The sequence below is a fragment of a genome, unplaced genomic scaffold (genome assembly GCF_019419815.1).
Source record: "Pyrus x bretschneideri cultivar Hongxiangsu unplaced genomic scaffold, Pyrus_bretschneideri_v1 Contig6, whole genome shotgun sequence".
Classification (NCBI taxonomy): Eukaryota; Viridiplantae; Streptophyta; class Magnoliopsida; order Rosales; family Rosaceae; genus Pyrus; species Pyrus x bretschneideri.
Genome location: NW_025999798.1, coordinates 4,906,952 through 4,931,214, shown reverse-complemented (window position 1 = coordinate 4,931,214; position 24,263 = coordinate 4,906,952). Strand labels below are relative to the sequence as shown.

General features: G+C 37.6%; 3 protein-coding genes across 5 annotated transcripts; 2 read left to right on the top strand and 1 right to left on the bottom strand.

The window, feature by feature from the left end:
* Positions 1–1,453: 1,453 nt before the first annotated feature.
* LOC103935106 lies at positions 1,454–2,861 on the top strand. The gene has a single exon (XM_009344856.3). It carries the CDS (start codon positions 1,866–1,868, stop codon positions 2,697–2,699), a length of 834 nt encoding a protein of 277 aa, XP_009343131.2. The 5' UTR covers positions 1,454–1,865; the 3' UTR covers positions 2,700–2,861.
* Positions 2,862–15,913: 13,052 nt separating this feature from the next.
* Positions 15,914–18,871, top strand: LOC103935107 (protein LAZY 1). Of its 3 annotated transcripts, none has more exons than XM_048572285.1 (5): positions 15,914–16,045; positions 16,390–16,456; positions 16,652–17,457; positions 17,594–17,873; positions 18,597–18,871. In XM_048572285.1, exons 1-5 carry the CDS (start codon positions 16,040–16,042, stop codon positions 18,614–18,616), a joined length of 1,179 nt encoding a protein of 392 aa, XP_048428242.1. In that variant the 5' UTR covers positions 15,914–16,039; the 3' UTR covers positions 18,617–18,871. The 3 variants fall into 3 exon arrangements, with proteins under 3 accessions (XP_048428242.1, XP_048428244.1, XP_048428243.1); XM_048572287.1 differs by having other exon boundaries at positions 15,917–16,045; positions 16,676–17,457; XM_048572286.1 differs by lacking the exon at positions 15,914–16,045 and having other exon boundaries at positions 16,381–16,456; positions 16,676–17,457.
* A 628-nt stretch (positions 18,872–19,499) lies between these two features.
* On the bottom strand, positions 19,500–23,762 carry LOC103935108 (sphingosine-1-phosphate lyase). The gene is made up of 16 exons (XM_018644469.2): positions 23,605–23,762; positions 23,259–23,480; positions 23,105–23,150; positions 22,575–22,726; positions 22,227–22,286; positions 21,914–22,138; positions 21,693–21,834; positions 21,473–21,523; positions 21,253–21,344; positions 21,028–21,154; positions 20,880–20,895; positions 20,476–20,583; positions 20,323–20,377; positions 20,058–20,204; positions 19,862–19,940; positions 19,500–19,743 (listed from the first exon to the last, which is right to left on the bottom strand). The coding sequence occupies exons 2-16, from the start codon at positions 23,459–23,461 to the stop codon at positions 19,621–19,623; spliced, it is 1,626 nt and encodes a 541-aa protein (XP_018499985.2). The 5' UTR covers positions 23,462–23,480; positions 23,605–23,762; the 3' UTR covers positions 19,500–19,620.
* Between the last annotated feature and the right edge of the window lie 501 nt (positions 23,763–24,263).

Below are 24,263 nucleotides of genomic sequence, written 5' to 3'. Positions count from 1 at the left end.
AACGTTTCATTTGTCACCAAGAAAGAACATATACGTGCTATTGTAGCAAGATTTTCTTATTAGCTAAAAATTATTAAATTAACATTTTTTTAACGTGTTAAAATGAATTAATAGTTCTTAACGATAGACCTAACAACGACTTGAACAATTAAAATATTAATCCATAATATTTATCCTCGTGTTATTTCAGTAGCCACTCCACAGTCCGCCTCAATTGGCGCTTCTCATAGTACTTTCGGTCGGTTGTCATCTTGTTCTTATCTTTGCAATCGGGAGCTAAATGACTATTGTACCCCAATCAAAATTCAGATATTGGGAAATAAACCTTTTCCGCCACATTCAAACTGCCAACAAAGCCCACGCGCGGAGATATACTCTCCTCCAAATGAATCTCTATTTTTATAATTCTATTATTTATCTATTTAATTATCATGATAAAAATTCTTTATTTCTTATAAAATAAAATATTCATCAATTTCTTTTAACTCAATTAGATATATATCTCAAATATTTTTGAATAGGCTAATATTTTGTTAGAATGATCTATGAAATGCAACTTAAAAAATAAACACTTCAAATCGTTAAAATTCAATCTGATGTGGGCTCCTCGTTTAAAAAATAAATATATAAATAAATAAATAAAGGGGGAACCCCTTCCCTTAAGGGCATCCTACAACTAAATGTTGACCATATGTTTGATTATTTTTAAGTAAAATGCAAACTACTAGATATTGATCCATGTCTATGTGATAACAAGTTTGTTTTCTTTAGCTTTTAAAGAAATTTTATATATCTTGCATGCTTTTTACTATATCAACTTACTTTAGTTATAAACGTTCAAATTGCGCACGTTATGTTGCTTAATTGACACCATAAATTGGTTGACACACAAACAAAATTTTACAAAGGATTTAGGCATTCAATTAATTATCCATTTTTCTTTGGTTGTCGCATTACGGTTTACTTTTTGATTGTTGATGGTTAACAAGAGAACGAAATTATTAATTCACAATTAACTGAAGATGGATGTTCTTTTTTATTTATTCATTGAAGATATAAAAACTATTGCATTTTCTATGTTAGTGAGGTATTCTTATTTAGTATGTGTTTACATGCAAGATTAGATAAGAACATCCATTGACGCATGTAGAGTCATGTATAGTTTAACTTGGTCCCATTTTTTTAGTCCTTAGCGACACCTAACTTTTTTCTAGTACAAACAGTATATCACACTAATTTACATTAAGGGAAAAGGTGAATGTTTGCATAAGAAAACGAGGGCATTGTGAATTAAAAAGAATATTCTAACTATTAAGGTAACCAGCATTTTACGGTTGCACCAAATATGATATTAGGATCCAAGTTAAGACAATCCTCTTTAATAGTGCAACAAATGGGGGTTTCAAGAGCAACAAGAATACAAGTATAATGTTTGGTTTCATGGGCAACAAGACTACAAGTACAAAACATTTGCAATAATACCCAAATAGGTGTGTAGTTCATCACATTTTGCAAATTAAAGAAGTGAAGAGTTTGGGTGTAATTTCCCCTAAAGAGGAAAGGCCTAAAAGGTACGCGCCCCCGCGCGTACAGAAAAGCTAGTTAACCTGAAAAAGGAGGAACGGTGACGTCTCTCTGCTCCGCTCTCGACGTGATACTGCGCGACTGCTGTCCTGCCTTTTGACAGCCCCATCCCCCTTCTGTTTTCAAAACCCGACGAAAAATAAAAAATAAAAACCCTACCACTATTCACCGCCTCTCTCTCTCTCTCTCTTCTGTCTCTCTCTTAAGTTTTCACCATTCCAAAAATCCCTCTGCCTATTCACTAGCAGTTCCCAACTCTCTGAGGCAAAACATCAAACACCATGAAGATAAAGAACAAGGGCAAAGTCTACCCATCTCCCTCCTCCTCCGTCCCCGTCGGCTCCTCCTCCTCCGACGGGTATGTTCTCTCCGTTCTTCAACTCCTCCCAGCGGCCATTCTAGCTCTAGCCTCCGTCCTCTCTCTCGAGGACCGCGAGGTCCTGGCTTACTTGATTACCCGCTCCATGAAAAACACCCCCAACACTACTTCGTCTTCAATCCCGGCCGCCCAAGACCCCCAGAAAAAGACTTCCAAGAAAGGTCCTAAGAAGTCCGCCAGCACCGCCGCCGCCCATCAGCCTCCAATGTTCGATTGCGACTGCTTTGACTGCTACAGAAGCTACTGGTTCAAGTGGGACTCTTCCCCCAACCGCGAGCTCATCCACCAAGCCATTGAAGCCTTCGAGGACCACTTGGCTAACGGCGAGCGGCCCAAGAGGAACGCCGGCAGAGGCAAGAGAAGAGACAAGCAGGGCCGTCGGGACGCCCGCATTCCGGCCGATGTTTCTGCCCAAAATGAAATCTTTCTGGAAAAGAACGCCGTTCCAGCTTCGCCGGACTTTGTTCCAAACTCTGGTGCCGCCGTGGTGCCGGAAAATGAGGTTCTTTTCGTGGGTTCGCCTGAGAAGGCTGGTGGGGTCGAAGTAAATGAGGGGAAAGCGGAAGACTTGGGCGTGGATGTTACGGTAGCGCCGCCGGATACGGCGGATGACATGGCTGTGATTCCGAGGGCTGCGGCGGCGAGCAACCACAGGGGTTTGGCAAGGAAAGTGCTGCCGGACGTGTTGGGCCTCTTTAACTCTCGTTTGTGGAACCTTTGGAGTCCGAATGTCTAAAAAAAATGAAAAAAGTAATGAATTTCTGTCATATTTCGAGCCTCAAAAAAGAAAAAAAAGGAACGTACTATATGTTTTTATGGGTAGGTTTATTTTGTGCTCGAATATAGGTATGTTCCCCCCCCCAAAAACTCTCTCTCAATGAAAATGTTTATTTATTAATTTTTCTTGTTTTTAAAGGGTTTAACTTTAATCTCCATTTATCATAATATTCTTTCTTTATTTTTGCTTTGGAATCAAGCTATTTAGCTTTTTAACTTGGGAAGGATAATTTTGATTGTTTGAGGTGGGCCAATGGGTATCGAGTTTTTTGGAGTTTAGCGATGAATAATTAAAGAATTAGGATTAATCTAATTAATTAGTATTAATGTGATGTGATAGTTTGCGATTTCCTATGCTTCTCTGAGATATAAAACCAGCCCTGCAAACCACCTGGATATCAAGAACTGCCCTTTTGCTGTCTCTGTACCAGCAATCGGATGCAGTCTCGTTTACTAGGTTAATTTCGTCTTGTAATGAAGTGGAGGGAGACCTCTGTAGTTCAATGTGAATGTGGCGTTCCGAACTATTAATACAAAGAAACATATACGGGTTTCTTCACATGACTTTGTATTATGATCAGAATCGACACGATGACGGTAAACTCGTTAAGTCTTTGTCGTAATAATGAGCCAAGTAAATACCGTGAAATTACAGAAACAAAGCAGACACGGTTCCTTTTCTAAATCAAAGCGGACAAAGGCAACAATTAAATGCTTGTGAATGAATTGTCTGGTTTTATTTTGTTAGCTTTGAGACGGACAAAAGGTTGTGTCGCAAACTTACAAGTATTGCAGAAATAATGTGACAGATTACCATGAGGGAGAGGACCACTAGTAGTAGCAGACTTTTTATGCAAAATAGAGACAATTGGAACTGTAGGATGTGAGGGATAAAATATGAAATTATCCCTTATCTTCTTCCGTTTTGTTCACTTCCGTTTGACGATCGGAATTGTTTATCTTGTATATTACCCTTCAAAGATATTTTATGCAGAAAACCAACCAAATTATAAATGGTTAATCTTATAATTATTATCAAATAAGTAGACAGTTTCAACGTTTTGAGCAAGAGTAATGCTACGTATATTACATATTTATACCACATTAGTGTTTCATTTCACACCGAATTAGCACATTGTTGATTTTCTTTCGTCTTTTTTCTTTTCTAAAATTGATAGGGGCCTTGTGAACTTGACAATGTCAAGTATTAATAAAATTGTGCAAAACAGAGAAAAAGTGTAAATAATTTCTGAAATTAGAAAGAAGCAAATAAAGTGAAAAGCTGAATCTAAGGAGGGGAAGTGATTATTACATGTTTATTTATATTTATAATCATCAAATTGAATAAATTTCACAAATTAACGGTCAAGATTAAATAAGAGTATGTAAAAAACTAAATAAAACATGAGAAAATTTCTTTTATGAAATAAACAATGACATTTCTGAAACCGCAAGGATGCTGAAGAAAGCTACCACCGAATGCACAAATCTTGGTTATTATAGGCCCACTATTATTAAATAAAGCCACACTTCCTACAATATCTTTTCAATAAAGTAGTTCTTTTTTCTTTTCTTGTTAAACAAAGGGGCTAATAGCCCAGCAAAAGAGGATTACAAAATAATGTTGCGAGGTGGAGAGACTTCAGAAATATCAGATAATAATAATTGCTTAATTGTAAGAGAATGGAGCTTGCTTAAAATAGACCGGACCCAAAGGATGAGAAGGGCTGAAGTAAGGTTGACCAACTCATCAGCAACAAATTTCATCTCACGACAGATATGTTAAATATTACATTCTTAATCACGCAATAATATCGCGAGACAAGCTTTAATCTATTCACCAATAGAATAATTATCAGTGGCATCATGTGATATTAATTAGACAACAATTGTAGAATCAGACCCCACCAAAAAGCAATAAACACCTTTATTCCAAACAAATTGTAATCCAAAAAAATGCCTAAAAAGAATCCCTTGGGAATCTCTTCACGCCCAAAATTAACACAAAACTCATCATCCCTTGCTCCAAAGGAGTTCCTAAGAACACCACCTGCTTAAATAAAACTAAGAGGGCCTTTTCTACGATACATTGAGTTTAAACCACCCTTCTGGAAGCGGTTCCAATGAAAAAAAGTAAGGCCTTGGGTGCCTTATAAGAAGTAATAATATCTGCTCGTAGCCATTCATGACAGTAAAAAAGAGTAATAATTTTAGGATCACTTGGAAAGACAAAATCACTTTGAGAAAAACTCTTATTTTGCCAATACCAAATGAACCAGCAAGTGACACAAAATACAAAACGCCAAACAAAAATTATTATGTAGTCATTCAAAGACATCCCCTAAAAGCCGAAAAAAGAAATTGAAAAATTGAGACTTTGCCAAATCTGAATAGCGATAGGTCCATCTCTTCGTACATGCGCAATAGAATGTTGGCTTTGCAGAGGAGTGATACACCGATGACCGATCAACCTTGATTATGCTTTGGGAGCAATTAGGCTTTGTAGATACACTTATAGCAACCTGGTTTGAATGTAAACCCTTATGTAACTTGATTCACATCAGGAAGCCTCTTATCCTACTGTTTGGACCCAATTTTGCACCATCGGTCTGAGTAGTCGAGGTCGTTAAATGAACAGGGTCCTAAGCCGTTGGATGTGAATATTAATGTGATTTTCAATTGCTTTACATTATTATGGTTACGATAAACCATGGTAATTAAATAGTTGGAATTATCCTGATCATTTGAAGATTATGCCGTGCATTCAGGTGTTGAATGAGGGTGTGATCAGACGGTTGTTGAAGAGATAAAGAATGAAAGAATATTCTTTTTATTTTCTCATCTAACCAAAACAACAATTTGCATGCAGACGTGGAATAGTTGTTATATAAGGGAATAGGGAAAATAAAGATGAGAATAAGGAGTCAAAGGATGGAATTACATGCAGACAGATTGTGGCACGTGGCTTCGTCTTGGGATTTGGTGATGATATTTCATCAGTTATAATTACGTTTCAAAGTTTAAGTTGGTGAAGGAATGATCATGCATGCATGTGGTCTTTGCTAGGGGAAGTATACATGATGGATTTGATTGGTGAGGTGATTGCATTGAGATAAACTTGTGGTGACGTGATAAGTTTTGAATATAAGGATACGCCTTAGCCTATGGCACGGATCAGCTTCACTAGTTTGAGTTGCAAAGGAACTCTACGTAATCATCAGGCCAGGCCAAGGTAAATATGTTCTATAAATGCAGAAGCATGAACGACTAAGAAGGGACCTTCGACATCAGCATACAATTGCCCTGCGCAAAACCTCTCAAACACCTTGAGATTTTTTTTCCTTTTCTTTTCCTGCCGACACACCTTCAGTTTGGATAAACAGCACTGTGGAAGCAACCGGTGAGCACCTTCAGTTTGGATAAACAGCACTGCTGCCGTAGAATCAGCCGACCGAGAAACACCTTCAGTTTGGATAAACAGCACTGCGTCGAGGTCGACCGATTATCTATCTAAGTCTCGGTCGAGAAGAGTTTTCGAACCTTTGTTGGTAGAGGTCATCTGACTAAGCCTTTTCGGCGTAGTTGGGTGTTACGAATTACATTGCTCGGCGTATTGGACGCCGAGTGAGTTTATGATTGGATACTCGCGAGTAAGTTTCAGGGTTCGGCATTCCGACGGCCGAACTACGTTTACTATCAAGACATATATCACATTCGAGTACCTGTGCCCGTATGTTTGGTCTCGATTCGGCGTGCTTATACTCTCACGAATATAATCACAGTGACCGAACCAGGCTTCGACGATTTGTGAACTCCGTAGAATTAGTAGCCTTGTCTTCAGGCTATAGAATCCAGAGACCGAGAGCGTTCCTTCCTCGGTCGCAATCACAAGATACAGAAGTCAACAGCGCGCTCAACGTGACTACATCAAATTTTACTCCTCGGCCGAGCTCGGCCGACGAGTTGGCACGCCCCGCAATCAACCGAAGGACGTAGTTAGCTCATTAGTTACTCGGCCTGCGCGCCACGTAGGTTTTGTAATATTTAGAGCCAACATTTTGGCACGCCCAGTGGGACCCAGTGCTAGAACTACGAAGTTCATATGATATATCAAGATTTCAATTCGGCTCCACGTAGCCAATTGTACGAGCTCCTAGAGGAATTGAAAAAGCGCAATGAGGAATGAAAACGATCTTTGGAAGTGGAAAAAATTCTTCGTGGCCATACAGAGATGGAAAAGTCATTCGTTTACATGTTGAGAATAAACGCTTCTGTTACCCTGCAAGAGCAATAGGTAAATGAAGACAGGGCTCGATTTAATACTTGGCTAGATGGAAAATATTTTCCTTATGTTTTCGACTACAAATCGATTCCATTTGAGGATTGGTTGGTTGAAAAAACCGGGGGGCAATTTTCCGCTTCGGCCATAATCAAAATTCGGCCTAAGAAGATTGTCGAGATGGCCGAAGAAGAACCTAGGCCACTTATTTGTTCGGTCGAGACTGAAAGTGTAGTAGGCCAAGAAGAAAATGTTCAATTTTCTGAGCCAAAAATTGACTCAGAAAATGATTCGTCAGAGGAGTGTTCCAATGACGAACAAGACCGATACACGGCTTCAAACCATAAAACCACATCGATTGATATGGTAATTGGAGATATGGTCTTGGACGCCGAAACCATGACAGTCGATATGATATTTGGCGATAAAGCCGATATGGAGCCATCCCGTTTGGCTCAGTTGTCCGGGTTAAAAACCGAAATTGGCGAAATTATCATGCGTGGGGGGCATAATAATTGTCCAACACATTTAGTGGCCGAAAATGAAAAATATTTCGCCGAGTCAAAAATATTTGGAGAAAATTCTTTATTCGGCCAAGAGCAAAATCAATTTGAAAATTTTGTTATTACACGATCTCAACTAGGAATAAAACATCGTTGGCCTCCACCTTCTCATGGATCGGCCACTCTTGTTCCCATGTGTTAGATTTCAGTTTTCTTTTTATATATTCTTATCCATCTGGCTATTTGAGCCGATGATATATAAGAAAATAAGGGGATATCAACAACCATCCTGACTTATAAAAAAATATATATATATATAGAAAAATGAATAAGAATTTATTTTCTTAACCATTCGGCCTTTTACGTCGATGCATAAGAAAATAAGGGGGCAATAAGTGGTGCGGCAATCCAACTAATGGTGTGCTCGACAATTGTGATTGAAGGAATGGAATTTTAATGCTGAATACATATTTTCGGCCACATGGCTCGGCCAATTCTCACATTTTCTGAATTGTGTTCATTTAATTATTATTGGTGGTCTTCGGTAGACTACTTTCGGTCGAAACCCACGCCGAATCAATTTGTATAAGGTGGGTATCCTCGACGGTTAAAAACAATATTTACAGTATGCTCTACACCTGCCCATCTTCGGTTGTTCTTCCTTCCCATCGCTCGACCATGGGAGTTCAGTTTTTCCATGAGAAATTATTTGGTTTACATCTCCACTTACATGAGCTTGGGTGCGCCAAGGATAAGTTTTGTCACGGTGTAATCAACGCACTTGGACTGGGGTGTGACTCGGAGACTAAGCGAGTTAAGGTGGTCAAGCATGGTGGTTGGTCGAGTTGGGTCGACGATTCGATGACTTACTTTTACAGAAAGGGCGAGAAAATTGGATTCCACTTCGGCTAGCACATATTTTTTTTTTACAACCGTTGGTCTGCAAAGTTTATTGCCAAGTTTCGGTTCACCCAACAAAGTTGACGTTCAAGTAATTGGAAGCCGTGGATGTTGTTTGCTGAATTATTTTGTGTTCAGCGGAGTTTGTTCTCATGGAGGTCGGCAATGTTAAAACTAATGTGGAGCTTGGATTCGGCCCATGGTGTTGCATACACTTTGCTTCTCGCCGAATCAACTTGTTAGTTTGGTGGAGGTTTGGTCTTACTCTCACCGAATGGCCCTAAATAAGAAGTCGGGATTTACTTTATTCAGTGTAGTATTGAAGAAAAAGAAGTATTCCCCCTATTGCTTGGTGAAAGATGGCAGCAAAGAAAAGAGATGTGCTTGGTGATTTCAAGAAATAATTCGGCGATTTTGTTGTCCTACGAAGTATTCGACCGACACCATGTTCAGTTTGACACTGGTTAGGATTGAGTTTTTGGGTTCCTGGCAAAAATGGTTTTGCAGTGAGGCAGAGATGGCGTCAGTTATTGATCTGCTATAAAAATAGTAGTTGTTCGAGGCTTCTTGACAGTGTTGATTGATAGCCATGAAAATGGAATTCCAGAATTGTTTGACCAAGCTCGGTTAAATCTGGAGTTCTGTTTCGTCTCTCACGTTTATAAGTGCTGCCATGAAACCTTTCAATAGGCCAAACCGTATTATATTCGGTGAGGTTTGCACTGAAGGAAGAGAAATGTGGGAGCATGCTGACTTGTTTGCCCAATCACAAGTGAAAATAAATCAGAAAAGAATGAAAATGTGATCGACATATGCATGTGGATTAGCATTACTCCAGTTTAGAAGGTGGAGCTTGCCATCATCCAAAACATGAGATACCATGTGCTTTATTGGAGTGCATGGCATTCTCTCTATCCACATGCTGGAATTTGTTTTCATTTGAAAAGAAAAGTGTCTCTGCGCATGTGATGTGATTTCGTCAGATGGAGTCCCCAGAAAGAATAATGTGGTGCTTGGTTCGGCGATATTTTTCGGCCTTTCATACTCAGACCGAGAAATTTGAGGATATCAAGGAAGAACAATCAATTTCCTTAACCGTTCGGCTTACGAGCTGAAGCCCAAGGAAACTGGGGGGCAATGTTTGGACCCAATTTTGCACCATCGGTCTGAGTAGTCAAGGTCGTTAAATGAACAGGGTCCTAAGCCGTTGGATGTGAATATTAATGTGATTTTCAATTGCTTTACATTATTATGGTTACGATAAACCATGGTAATTAAATAGTTGGAATTATCCTGATCATTTGAAGATTATGTCGTGCATTCAGGTGTTGAATGAGGGTGTGATCAGACGGTTGTTGAAGAGATAAAGAATGAAAGAATATTCTTTTTATTTTCTCATCTAACCAAAACAACAATTTGCATGCAAACGTGGAATAGTTGTTATATAAGGGAATAGGGAAAATAAAGATGAGAATAAGGAGTCAAAGGATGGAATTACATGCAGACAGATTGTGGCACGTGGCTTCGTCTTGGGATTTGGTGATGATATTTCATCAGTTATAATTACGTTTCAGAGTTTAAGTTGGTGAAGGAATGATCATGCATGCATGTGGTCTTTGCTAGGGGAAGTATACATGATGGATTTGATTGGTGAGGTGATTGCATTGAGATAAACTTGTGGTGACGTGATAAGTTTTGAATATAAGGATAGGCCTTAGCCTATGGCACGGATCAGCTTCACTAGTTTGAGTTGCAAAGGAACTCTACGTAATCATCAGGCCATGCCAAGGTAAATATGTTCTATAAATGCAGAAGCATGAACGACTAAGAAGGGACCTTCGACATCAGCATACAATTGCCCTGCGCAAAACCTCTCAAACACCTTGAGATTTTTTTTCCTTTTCTTTTCCTGCCGACACACCTTCAGTTTGGATAAACAGCACTGTGGAAGCAACCGGTGAGCACCTTCAGTTTGGATAAACAGCACTGCTGCCGTAGAATCAACCGACCGAGAAACACCTTCAGTTTGGATAAACAGCACTGCGTCGAGGTCGACCGATTATCTATCTAAGTCTCGGCCGAGAAGAGTTTTCGAACCTTTGTTGGTAGAGGTCATCTGACTAAGCCTTTTCAGCGTAGTTGGGTGTTACGAATTACATTGCTCGGCGTATTGGACGCCGAGTGAGTTTATGATTGGATACTCACGAGTAAGTTTCAGGGTTCGGCATTCCGACGGCCGAACTACGTTTACTATCAAGACATATATCACATTCGAGTACCTGTGCCCGTATAGTTTGGTCTCGATTCGGCGTGCTTATACTCTCACGAATATAATCACAGTGACCGAACCAGGCTTCGACGATTTGTGAACTCCGTAGAATTAGTAGCCTTGTCTTCAGGCTATAGAATCCAGAGACCAAGAGCGTTCCTTCCTCGGTCGCAATCGCAAGATACAGAAGTCAACAGCGCGCTCAACGCGACTACATCAAATTTTACTCCTCGGCCGAGCTCGGCCGACGAGTTGGCACGCCCCGCAATCAACCGAATGACGTAGTTAGCTCATTAGTTACTCGGCCTGCGCGCCACGTAGGTTTTGTAATATTTAGAGCCAACACCTACATTCAGCAACTTTTGCAGATTATTGCAACTTTATATTTTTATACTAAATTAGAGTATGTGCTTGAATACAAATTTACAAAACCTAGAATTATTGTATCATTTCGTCCGTATTATCAATTGAATAGTGAGAAGATAAGCAACAAGGTATATCGTTTTTCTTTCCCCCTTGTCTTCTTGATGTGGACCCAGCTGCCCAAGGGCTTAACAATTGCTGTCTTTCCTTGTGCTTTTCTTCATCAGCCATTCTAAACAAGAGTGAGTTCGGAGAAGCTTCATGGCCCCATGCTCTGATCCATGCCTGTAAGTATAGATTATTCTATAGCATACTCTCTAAGCCTTGTTCTTTTAGCCACCTGATAATCAATTGGTTAATTATTTTTTAATTTGATTAAAGGTGGATATGGTTTTAATGTTTTAATTTTAATCTTGGTATCATATTCAAGAATGAGCGACTATAAACGAGGTCGTCTAATTTCTAAAATCATTTGTATACATTCTCTAAGAGAAGTGATTTATGTACTCCTTTCTGACTAAGAGTTCAAAAGAAAATCAAAGGATAAAATTACGAGAGGAATGCATGAGATAAACAAGAATGCATAAAAATCACTCCTTGATGATCACTGATGGTTAACAAATGGGTTGCTTATGCTTAGTTTCATGGTTCTATCCTTTTTTTTTTTTTTTTTTTATTTGCATAATAAAAGTTGATAAAATAATAATGAAAATGTCGGCACCAAAATCCTGCAATTTTGATTTTAATATACAAGGAGATGTCAAATGAGTGTGCCTGTTTGAGCTTTATAGGTGGCAACCAATGTCCACTAGCAACTTCATAAAATAAATATAAGCATAAGAGCATGACGTTTGCAAATTAATCACCCTCCATTTCTATCCAAAGGTCAGAGCAGGTTCACCTGTAGGTCAAAGGTACCTGTCGTTTCGGGTGATGTGGCTTGAATTTTGTTAATTTTGTTTCTACAGTTTACTGGCATTTCTAATTTTTATAAGCTGCTATAACTCGTACGCATCGACGAAATTGAACATTTGGCCAAAATTACTGACCAAAGTAAACCCTACGGATAAAATTGACAAAATGCAACCGCAATACCTGAGGTGACAACGATATTAAAGCACCATACCATTTGCTACTTTTGACCTAATAATTAAGGGATGGTAGAGTAGAGGACCAAAGGTGAAAGAGCTGCAGGCATTCGGACAAACAACCCTGCCCTTGACAACACAATGTGTGTTGATATCACACTTAAATTTGGCAAGTGGGACTTTTTGGTAGGCGTTCAAAAGGATAAATGATTGAAAAAGGTCAAGTGGGGATGAGGAATGTGCCTTGAACACACATTGTGTTCCCCTCATGATATCTGCAGAAAAATTATCCACCAATTCGTATTCTTGTTTGCTGTTGGTTTCTTCTGAGGAGAAGTTCCACTTGGGTCCCGTTTTCCTTGGACAATACCATCTTTCTCAAAACATGGATCCGGAAAGACATCTGATAGAATTGTTTTGAGTCTTTTGACCTGCACAAATAAGTAACATGCTGATCCAGAGTTCTTAGTTTAGTTCATTGAAAGCATTGTACAGCAGCAATCTTATGAAAATCCTAGAATGGATTGAGATTCATGGCTGCTAAATTCTTCGCAATGATCCAATGACTAAAGATCTAATAACCATGAATTCCCGTCCATATATACTTGAAAAAGTAGTAATTTGAAACAAAATGCTCCATTCTCACATCAATGACTTAAAAGTTGAGAAAGAAGACAGTAAATAAATAAAGTGAGGGATTCAAGACAGGTATGGCTCTATTTAAAAAACTTGCAAATAATAATAAGTATATTTCTCAATCCAGCTTTGTAAGATAACCTTAATTTTTTTTTTCCATTTTTGTGCAAAAAGATAACCTTAAGTTGGTATGGTTTTTATGTATATAATAGATAAATATCAGATACTATTGTGAGAGTTATTAACTTCAAAAGCAAGATTTAGGTAGCCATCATGATCAAGTGGACAAATCCATGGTCATGTCTCCTGCTATTCAGAAAATTTAATCAATTAGTAAGGTAGCTAGAATCTCAACATACCATGTAAGATTGAGATAATACACAGAGAGACTGCCAATATCTGAACAGGCGTAAGTACAACTATTTCCAGCCAAAAAAACAATGAACAGTATATAGTACAATTATTTGTGATTGAAATCCACTCTCTTCATTTACGATAAACATTTTCAATCAGTTTGAAATAAGGAAAACTAATGAAAATAACTTGAAAACTTTAAATTTTAACGATAAAGACAAAATAAAGGGTAAAGTAAATAGTATCATGATTGATTTTTTAGTGTAAAAATATGGTTTTTCGTTAAAGTAAACAGTACCGGAAGTTTTTCGTTAAAATTTCCTTTGAAATATTATTGTAATCTTTTAGGTTAAAACTGAAATTACAAAACAAGATGCTAAGAAAAAGGGTTTGTTTGTGTGGGGAAAAACATAAAGGAAAACTAAAGAGGGAGAAGGGAGAAATTAAAGAGAATGTATGAAACAAAAACTTTTTTAATTTTTGGTTTTTAACTCTTATTTTGTGCACCATTTCATATATATTTCCACATAACTTTCAAGATCCTTTTTATATTCTTTTATCTCTCATTTTCCATAGATTTTTTCTGTACCTTTAAAAAAATTAAAGTTGAAATAATTATACCCTATCATTTTCACAGAAACTATTTCTTGTATAGTGACACCTCAAGACTGAATCATGCATGTTTCCTCTCAGTTCCCATCAAAGGATACACCTGTTAGAGTTCGGTTATTACCTTCGTCTCTAAGCTACAAACCCTTTCTCCTTTATCACCTCCTTCATATTCGCATACGGGGTGTTTGCCAGGACTTTCCACATGTACTTCCTGTGAGAAAACGAAGATAGTGAGTTGTGAGTACATGAACGTGAATGGTTAGTAAGGAGAGAGGACAGCTTGGTAAGTTGTGGCATGCTTACCATCTCTAATTTAGACAGTTTCTGAATATTTGAGTTGACGATAAGGGACCTGGGGCAGGCATGCACCAAGTGATTCTACGTTACGCCAGAAAGACGGTGAAAAGTGAATGTCATTGACTGCAACTATCAAACAGAAAACATGACAGAAATTGAAGGGAGATGTGGAGTCAAGACCTGCAACCGATCCCATCAAACGCTGATATCCTCCAAACACAGAATAATATGGCCTAGTTTTGGTACATAGGATTGGATTAGTTTAAACTTCGAGTATATTGACCGAAATAATAAAATAAAATGAACTTCCAAAACATGTTCAACCTTATAATTGAAGATTAAAAAGCAATCATATCTTAACATTATTTATCAGCTAAGGTTTTTTTTATTTTTTTTTATTTTTTTTAAACAAACGAAGCAATAATGTGGTTCAATTTGCCTTTGATAAGAATCAAACCTAAGACCTCTCATTTACAAGTGAAGAGAAATACCACTATTAGAAGTATTTTACAAGAAACTTAATTTGAGTCTGACAGTTATCGCCATGCAATATTACTATCCATGTGTTATAATTCATATGTCATGAATCTAGGTACATTATTCGAAATGCACACAAATCTTATGATATAAGTAGATAAGTAATGCCATGTAGTAGTATGATTGTCACACTACTCACACCGAAATATTATTTGTATTCCACCTGATCAAAGAGTAGAGAATTATATTGTGTCCCCATTAATATAAAAAATACTTAATTGTCGAATTTTATGTTTGGCTCCAATGAGGTCCGACAAAATATTCCCTGCTGACCCTACTGTTCAAGTTAGGGACTTCCCAACAAATATACCTAGCTAGTAAAATAACGAAGTAGTAGAAATAATTGAATGAAAATTACATTGCCATCCTCTGCAGGAAGCATGTGCATGAACATGATAATTAAAGCGGGAAGCCCCATTGTAACATGGTACTGATATGGGCATTTTCTTCAAAATAGGACGTGCACAAATACCATATTTAGAAATCTAAGCAATTAGTAGTTAGAGGAGAAAAACTTTAGTAAGCAAGTCTAATTACGTGGTTGGGCAAGACACTCTTAAAAAGGAACGTGCTCCTCTATGTTAAGAGATCATTCAACTCCAAAGAAATAGAAGGGAGTTGATTTTCATACATTTTTTTTTGTCTCACATACATCTCCTTATTTTTAACCATCGAACTGAATAAATTTAACATAAACTACAAACAAGACTAAACACGAGTGTATAAAAAAAAAGGTACTTTATCCTTATAACCACTTGATCAGGTTAACATACTAAATTTTTTTTTTCATACACACACTAACACATGTGTATGGAGTCGTGTATTACGAATGAGGATCCTCTTCGGATCCTTTTTATGAGAATCCGGGGTCTTCTAATCGTGTTCATTCATCGTACATCATGCGGTCATAAATTATTTTAAATTTTCTTATTTAAAATTGAATACAAATAATACCTGACGAAAACTGACCGTACGATTTACAATGAACAGATACGATTAAAGAATCTTCTGGATCCTCACAAAAAGAATTTGAAAATGATCCTCATTCGTGTATAGTGATACAGAAAGATATAAAGTGGTTGTCCCTGAATTATTCACGACAAATTGATACTATGAAATATAAACCCTACAAATTTCACACAATATAATATATATATATATATATATATATATATATATATAAACCCTACAATCAATCTCACATTATTGACGTATTTGGGGTCGGGACCCACTTGCATCCATTGGCCTCTTGATTTGATCTTGACAAAGGACAGCCAGCCCAGGTTTGTAACTATCTGTTTGTACTTCTGTGCCCTCATTCTCTTCAGAGGCTGGAGGCTTTCGGGTAATCATTTGACACCTTATTCATAAATAAGCATAAAGACTGACTAGTAATGAAAAGAAGTTACACTTTCAGCCTCTCCTAGCAAAGCTCAAGTCATCTAAAAGAAAGGTTACAAGATGAAGGTAAGAAAGAAAAACCCTAGTATTCTCTTATTCTTTTGTGAAATGGGCTGAAATTATGGAAACAAAAGTTTGAATTGTGGAAATTATCACTTTTCGAGAATTTTCCAATACGCTCATCAATATTTGAGGATTTTATAGAATACCACCATTGCATAATATACTCTAACATTTGTGACCGTTGGGATTCTTGAGTGCACATCTAACGCTCCATTCCTCAAGTGCATATTATACACCATAGTAAATAGAATTTTCGTAAATTTGATCAATATGATGTTGTTATTTGATTTTTATCCTCATTTCAGTAATTGTAATTTATAAGCTGATCTTGCATGCCGATGTTGCAGTTACTAGGTTGGATGCATCGTAAGTTTCGGCAGAATAGCAACGATCCATTTAAAGTTTTCGTCGTTGGTAAGTCGCGTGATGCCTCACAGACAATACATTCTTGTAACACAAGAAATTCACTCCCAAAAATGCAGTTAAAACAGTTTAAAGAACCAATTATAATCACATGAGATACTATGCATAACAGTAAGATTCATTATTAGAGACGAGATGTTCATACCGGCATGTTCAGCAAGTTCCTTACAATGCTTTTTGTGTCAGAACATTCTTGTGGTTGTCTTTCAGGGCAGCCATCGCTCGACGATCAACAATACTATCCGAAGCCAAACTGCGGCACGAAATCCTTCAAACAAGTCCCAAGAGATCAGCACGTTCGAAAATCTTTCAACGGTCTAGAAGCAGCTAGGACAGAAGAAGAATACTACGAAGAAGAATCATCTGCTGAAGCATCTGAGCTCTTCCATGGATTTCTTGCAATCGGTACTCTTGGCAGCTCGGACCAATTGACCACTGAACCATCAACTCCAACGCTTGGAATCTCTGTGGAGAACATAACCGAAAAAGAAACTGAGGCCACGGAGAACGAGCTGAAGCTCATCAATGATGAATTGGAGAGAGAGTTGGTGGCTGATCCGGCGAAGGATGATATTTGCAATGATTCATCTGGAAGAAACAGCTATGTCAGCAATGGAAGAAGTAGCCATGGAAGCACCATTACCCTTAGTGGGAAGGCACTGGAAGGCGCAGAGAGCAACGGGATCAATGGCACTGCGGTGTGCCCGCTCCAGGGATATCTATTCGGGTCGGCATATGAATTGTCTGAAACAACAAGCGTGACAAAGAAGGAACACAGGACATCCCTTGGTGAGCTATTTCAGAGGACTAAGTTGGCAGAAGAGATTTCTGGAGCAAAATTAAGCAAGGAGGAGAAGCGAGCAGAGAAGGAAGCGGATAAGTCCGCCATGCACTTGATGAAAAAGATGCTCAAGAAAAAAATGATTCACGCTTCTTCTCGTGGCTCCGGCGGAGCTGCTGATCACGCTTCAGCAGAAACAAAACTCAATAAGGTACCTCTAACGAAAATAACGGAAAGACTTTGCTTCTTACATCAAATATTTTACGTGTTATATTCCGCACTTTCGTACCGAAAGAGTAGTTTGAACTGAATTGGGGTATATATACTTGTATAAAATCTATGTGTAGATCCTTCACATGTTTCATAGAAAAGTTCACCCTGAAACCTCGGCGGCTGAGCAAAAACCTGGTAAGTACGAAAGGAACCAAACCAAGAAGAAAACAAGCAGTGAGGGGACTTACAGCAATGGAGATCAGGAGGATGATATTATCTTATATCCTCAGCAAGGATTTTCTTCAAATCCGAGCATGCGGCGCTACAAGAGCCAATCAAACCCGCCCCAAATCGCGCTTAGCGGCATGGATTCAAATGATAACAGGGAGCAATGGATCAAAACGGATGCAGACTGTAAGCTCACTATGCACTAATTCATTTCAAAATACATTATCGAGTACCAATCAAGTTGAACCCCCTTTGTTTTTTTTTTTTTTTGTTTTTGTCAAACAACCCCTTTTGTTTGATCTTGGTCTTTCCTCAACAATGACTACATGCACATCACTTAAAAATGAATACTTAATAGCATAGTCTCTAACAAATATTAATGTTAGCAAGAAACAATTCCGGAATCAAGCTATAGAAAATACGAAAATTATACTTTTACCACATTTTCCATACCATATTTGTATCACCTCTCTAATAGAGATGAAACATACATATGCTGGTAGGCCCATCTCTATTTGAGAGGTGTTACAAATGTGGTATGAAAAATGTAATAAGTGTAACATTACTTTAAAAAATAACACCTCACATATCTAAGTATTAACGTCGAGTATAATAATAGTTGGGTCAGTGTCTTTTTGTTTGAAAATGTGCTTTACTTGTGAAGAGACCTAAAATTATGAAGAAAAACTTCTTACCTCAATTGTTAATGTCAGGTAAAATAGTAATCGCATTGTGTCAAATATTTTTTTTTTTTTCCTTCTTGAAAACAGTGTTTTAAGTGTTTGACTTAAAAACGCTTTGAGATGCTTATTTGTAAAGAGCCTAAACTAATCGAGTATTAATTATTTGAATTGTGAATCAATTTAATCGAGGATTAGATCTGATCGAGCTGTATTGTGTTTATTGTAGACCTAGTCCTGGAGCTGTGAAAGGAGAAGATTCAAAAGTCGTGTTTTTCAAATTGTGATGCTTGATTAGTAAGAAGTGATTCTCTACAGATTTCAATATTATTTGTAAGAGTGAGATTTTACTTGTTGGTAATAATTATCAAAGAATATGAGTGGAACAGATGAATAAAAGAGGCATTGATTCCTCTTATGAATCTATCTGAATGGTGAATGTAACTTATAAGATCGATTATGTACTTTTGCTTGGTGATCATAGTTATAAAAAATTTTGAATTTATGTTTTCTTGATCCTTCCATTATACATGAGCTTCAGATTACTTCCATCAATAAACATAACAGGAATATACGGTTTTGCGAACGTACTTCATGATTTGTACCGCCATAGCAGCCGGTGATAAAACTCGGAATTTGAACGGAACCAGTTACCGGCGAAAGGGTGATGTGCAAGGCAAAGAATTTATGGCGTGTTTGCTGAGTAAAAATGGGAAAAAGAAGGAATCATCGAGCTTTAAAATAGAAGGAAAGAGAATCAGATCAATCTAATTCTTGTTATTTAGATATTTGATTGTAGGTAAAAACCAAAGAATTTAGCCTGAAGTCCCATTTGCAACGCTTTTAGAAGGGTTTAAACGTGTTTTCATATACCAAGATCGCTTCTGGCAGTGTTTTTTCAGATATTTAAAAGTGCTTTATTTTAAAAACAAATTTTGCTTTTGAGACGCTTCTGGCAAAAGCACTTACAAACAGAGGTGCTTCCTACGGAAGCATTTGCATACGATCGCACAGTGCAATTTTACAAACAATTGTGGAGGCTCCAGCAAACGATCGCATTATATATTTCATGGAAGTCTTTAAGACAATGAACCCTTAAATTGGCACAAACATGAGGTTAAATTGTAGAAAATGAACGAATGGATTTTGGTCTCTTATTTATTTTTTTTGGAAACATAATTTTCTTACAACGTGAACAAAGAATTCTGGCACAAAACATGAAGCACGAGAAACAATGTGGACAGAGAGCACCACTAGCATGTACCGTCCATGTAATTTACCAGCAACTCCTGAACCATACCTCTGTCCGGCATCCTCCCTGCAGCACCATAAATGGGAGCTAGCCCTCCGCTTATCGGTCCTGGATTTTCTTTGACCTGAAAGAGGTAACAGATAATTAATGTACGCATAAACGGGTTTCGGTACAGAATGAAAGTGGGGTGTGATCAAATGGTAGAGATGGTTTGGTACTTTACAAAGTTTAAAACTACTTACAGTTTTCACGGATCCCCTTAGATCCCTGAGAAAGTCATCAATGACGGGTACATGTTGAAGCGTCACGCAGATATGAATGCTGAGTCAAGCACATTAGACAAAAGAATTAAGTTTCACACCTTGACTGTTGCGTTAACTAATCATGAAGCAAACACATGCACACACGCAGCCACACAAACATACGCACATAGCCTACCTGTTGGGTCTTTGCAATGCATTCAAATGCCAGCCTTTAGATGACATGATATCATTGACTTCAAATATGTCAACAACATTAGATCCCCATGCTACAACTGTCATGTCTGGCTTTCCAATGACAAACAGCTCCGGAATTTCCTCTATTCTGCACAGAAAGTTGCCATATTACCAGAAGATCAATACCTCTGCTTCCAATCCCCCAAGGAAGACAAAATAACTGAACAAAAAATACACCCTTATCTGATGAACAAGGGAAACAATACCCTTTCTGAAGTCTTTTTGATGCTTCCATGATGTTTTTTGTGTTTTCCAAGTACCCTGCAGAATGTTGGAAAGTAATGAACATAATCAATCACAAGACAAGAATTTGATGAAATATTCAGATTAGCAGAAAGGTCTGGCCACTACATGCGTACCTTCCTCCCCTAAAGACATCATAGCTGCCCAAGCCCCAGCAATCAAGCCACCAGGCCTGCTTCCGGCTATGGTTGGAGACACGTATAGCCCTCCGGACCACTCGGTAACTGCAACATGGATATAAATACAAGATGAACATAAAAATCAGCAATGACTGTTATATACGTTAACTCCAGCAAATAATAAAACTATTTATTCCACTTATACTCTTTCTCCTCTTTTAGTCTGTCAGAACAAATTTAAAAAATAAATAAATAAAATAAAATCCAATTTCTGCAATAGCTTTTGAATATGAAGCACAGATGATAGCTCCTACTGTACACTTAAGTAAACTATACTCATGAAACAAAGCAGATGAAAAACTCATTAACTGGATATTCATTGTTTTCTGATGAAAACTTACCAGCAACAAATTGATGCTGAGATAGAAAATAGAAAGCCATAAAGCCCAGCATTCCAATGAACCGACATGAAAATAAAAACACATTAGGAAGGCTATATCAAATGCAAACAAATGCTTTCTGAAAGTTTCACCAACATCAGTAGATAACCTTTCTGATGTCATGGTTTCTGTACAGAACTGTGCTAGTTCCTTTAGGAGCCAGCCCATATTTATGTACATCTGCTGATATTGATGTCACTCCTTTCACTGAAAAATCAAAGGGTGGAATTGGATACCTGAAATAAAAGTTGCGATAGATAAATTAACAATTAAAAACTATAATTTCAGATAGTCAAAGTTATAAACAACTTTTGCCAGCAGACCCAAAATATACCCGAGCTTATTAGCAAAAGGTAATACGAAGCCGCCAAGACAAAGGTCAACATGCAGACAGATGTCAAAGCTAGAAGCCAATTGACCAAGCTCCTGTATGAGAAGTTCCAATATTTTCTCAGTTCGAAGTTCTTAATCTAAGAGAACACAACTAAAGCTAAGATCAAATGATCTTCCCAAAAATTAATTTAAAACACTCCCCTCTGAAAAAAATTAAATACCTCAATAGGATCAACAATGCCATGAGGAAAACCAGGTGCAGATCCCACAATCTGCAGCATCAAAATAATCCAGGTCAGTTTAACTCAACTGAGAACTTAGGAAAAGCATATGATGGGTTAGATGGAGATGACTTTCTTCTTTTGGATCCAATAAAATACAACAAAATTTCATTAGAATATGTTCCCAGAGATACAGGTGAAAGTATGAACATCACATTACCAAAACGGTGTTCTTATTAATGTGTCTTCTAATTGCCTTGACATCCGCTTGAAATTCTTTATTTACAGGGACACGCCAGAGCTTGATGTTAAAATATTGCGCAGCCTTGTCATATGCAGAGTGAGCAGATTCGGGTATTATCCTGCGCTGGAATAAAATTAGTTACATAAATAACCTCACATGCTACAACAGTTAGTATAGAGAAGTGTAACATGGCATACATTTCAGGTTTCTTAATCCCCTTCCTGGTTTTCATATAATCTCGTGATGATTTCACAGCTAATAATATACTTTCAGTTCCTCCGGATGTCATGTTTCCACATATTTGTCCTCCAGAAGACTTCTTTTTACTTCCAAGCAGTGCAGCAGTCATTGCAACAACTTCCGATTCAAACCGTACCACACTTTTGAAGACATCCATATGCAATGGATTGGTATGTGCAAACCTGAAGGCCAAATCCAAACAAGTTCAGACCAGAGGTAAAACATGAGTCACTTCCTCCAATGTACATATTGTAAAATAATCTTACTTACATTGAGCATGCCTCATTAATTACAGAAAAATGTCCTTCAACCTCGCTTCCCCCAATGTAGCTGCAAAGAAGAACCCAAAAACAATCAAGCTCTCGGTCAGAAAATAAATACAATCTCAATCAATACGCATACATATGAGGGTGTTTTTCTTGTGCACAACAAAGATACACAACACCTCCTCAACAGAGACTCGCGCCATTGATCACATTGACTTCACCATGCGATCAACGGCATGTTCTCATACCTAATGTTCAGGATGTCCCACAATAAAAAATCATATACGCACACATAAGTGTGTGTTGATGAATGGTTCAACATCAATTTTCACAGCAAAAATAACAGACATACACTGCACCCGAGCATTTTCCTTGCCAAGCCACATCTTTACTTTTCTCGTCTTTCATTTTCTCTATGACTCCCACTCCCAACCCCGTGCTAGGCAATTCAGTTCTCCAACTTTCTCTTCCAGATTTACCACCAGACTGTAACTTATCCACAACCTGCTTGTTCAACAACAACATCCACAATTCCGAAAAAATGTTACCGCCACGAGATGAAAATTTTCTCAGCAAGATTAATCCCCCCTTAAAATTCATTTCTTTGCAGTTAAGAACTAAAGGGAGGGGAACCAGTTCAGACAGTTAATACAATAAAACCCTTAAGAACAAAAATAAATCACAACTGAGCTATTGACTGCACATCAACGGCCTCTGAACAAACTGCATTGAATGTTCATCTTCCAAGGGACAACAAAATGCTAAGTTCGTGTGGCACTAATATTCCATCTCCCAAGAAAAAGAATAAATTGGCACCAGAAATATAAAAAAAAAAATTTGAAATTGAATTAAAGATGAAATCTTTATATATAAAAAACAGACCTTTTGCTTCTCAGCGTCGATGTAACTCTTGACGCCAGGAACCAACCTGCAGTTTACCAAATTAAACAAAACCCAACAATTACAATTACAGATTATATCCAAAATTAACAAATATTAGCAGAACTGAGTGTTATTATGCGGAAAGGTCGCTGACTTGATGAAGCTCATGAAGAACCCTAGGAGTGTGGCTTTGAGTCCCTTCTCCTGCAGGCCATGGATAGCCGATTGAAGCGTGGAAGCGACAAGAAGAGCAAAGAGAGGAGCAGAAACCAGAACCAGAGGCTCGTACTGCGACAACAACGAATTCGCAGAAGCTCTAACATCGAGCAGGAACGTTTTCACAGAAGCAGAATCCATGGCTGAATACTCCGACAAGCTGCCGCAGCTCAAGAAAACAATAATTTCAATAATTTGATTACAAACGAGAAGGCTTTGGTTGACGAAATTGTTGTGGTGTAAAAGCAATCGGTTTGGTTGCGTAGCTTGATCGCGCTTCTTACCAGTTGAGAGTTTTGAATTAGCACATGGAGAGTCGTCGGACTTTTCGAGGCATGGGAGTTGTTTTTTGTTGTGGAAGTGGTGGCGTGCGTGTGGTGAGACAAGACGTTCAAATTCTTGTGATTGGTCGGTCTGCTTTCTTGATCAGAACGAGAACATATTCTAACCTTTTCGTTTTTTCTTTATTAATGAAGAACAGATTCTAACCTTTTCGTTTTTTCTTTATTAATGAAGAACATATTCTAACCTTTTCGTTTTTTCTTTATTAATTTGAAAGTACGAGTGAGTTATAATCGATATGTCAATCTTATGTAGATTGATATATGGAGTTTTCATATGTCAAATTTGACAAATAAGAAAATATGATGTCAATTTTTTTAATTATTTTATTATTTGGATCCTATTAATGCACCAATTATAAATTTTGGAAAATGTATTTTAATTTATTTCTTTTTAACATGAGTCTTACAAATATCATTTATAACAAAGAAACACATCGGTTGAAAAAAGAGAAAACCTGACATTGCTACATCAGCCATCAAATTAACATTTGACATTTATCTTTTGACATCTCATTTGAAGATGTTAAGTAATCTTGATTTGATTTAATGATTCAAAGAAAGTTTAGAAGGAGATTGGTTACTCTCACCACCAACATTAA

Bases quoted from the DNA above. Each gene is read 5' to 3' on its own strand.
- LOC103935106 (XM_009344856.3), top strand. From the start codon at position 1,866: ATGAAGATAAAGAACAAGGGCAAAGTCTACCCATCTCCCTCCTCCTCC.
- LOC103935107 (XM_048572285.1), top strand. The intron at 16,457-16,651 runs GTAAGTCGCGTG...TTTTTGTGTCAG, and splicing joins ATTTAAAGTTTTCGTCGTTG to AACATTCTTGTGGTTGTCTT. The intron at 17,458-17,593 runs GTACCTCTAACG...ATCTATGTGTAG, and splicing joins CAGAAACAAAACTCAATAAG to ATCCTTCACATGTTTCATAG.
- LOC103935108 (XM_018644469.2), bottom strand. From the start codon at position 23,461: ATGGATTCTGCTTCTGTGAAAACGTTCCTGCTCGATGTTAGAGCTTCT. The intron at 23,151-23,258 runs GTCAGCGACCTT...GGTAAACTGCAG, and splicing joins TTCTTCATGAGCTTCATCAA to GTTGGTTCCTGGCGTCAAGA. The intron at 20,378-20,475 runs GTACGCATGTAG...AACATTCTGCAG, and splicing joins GATGTCTTTAGGGGAGGAAG to GGTACTTGGAAAACACAAAA.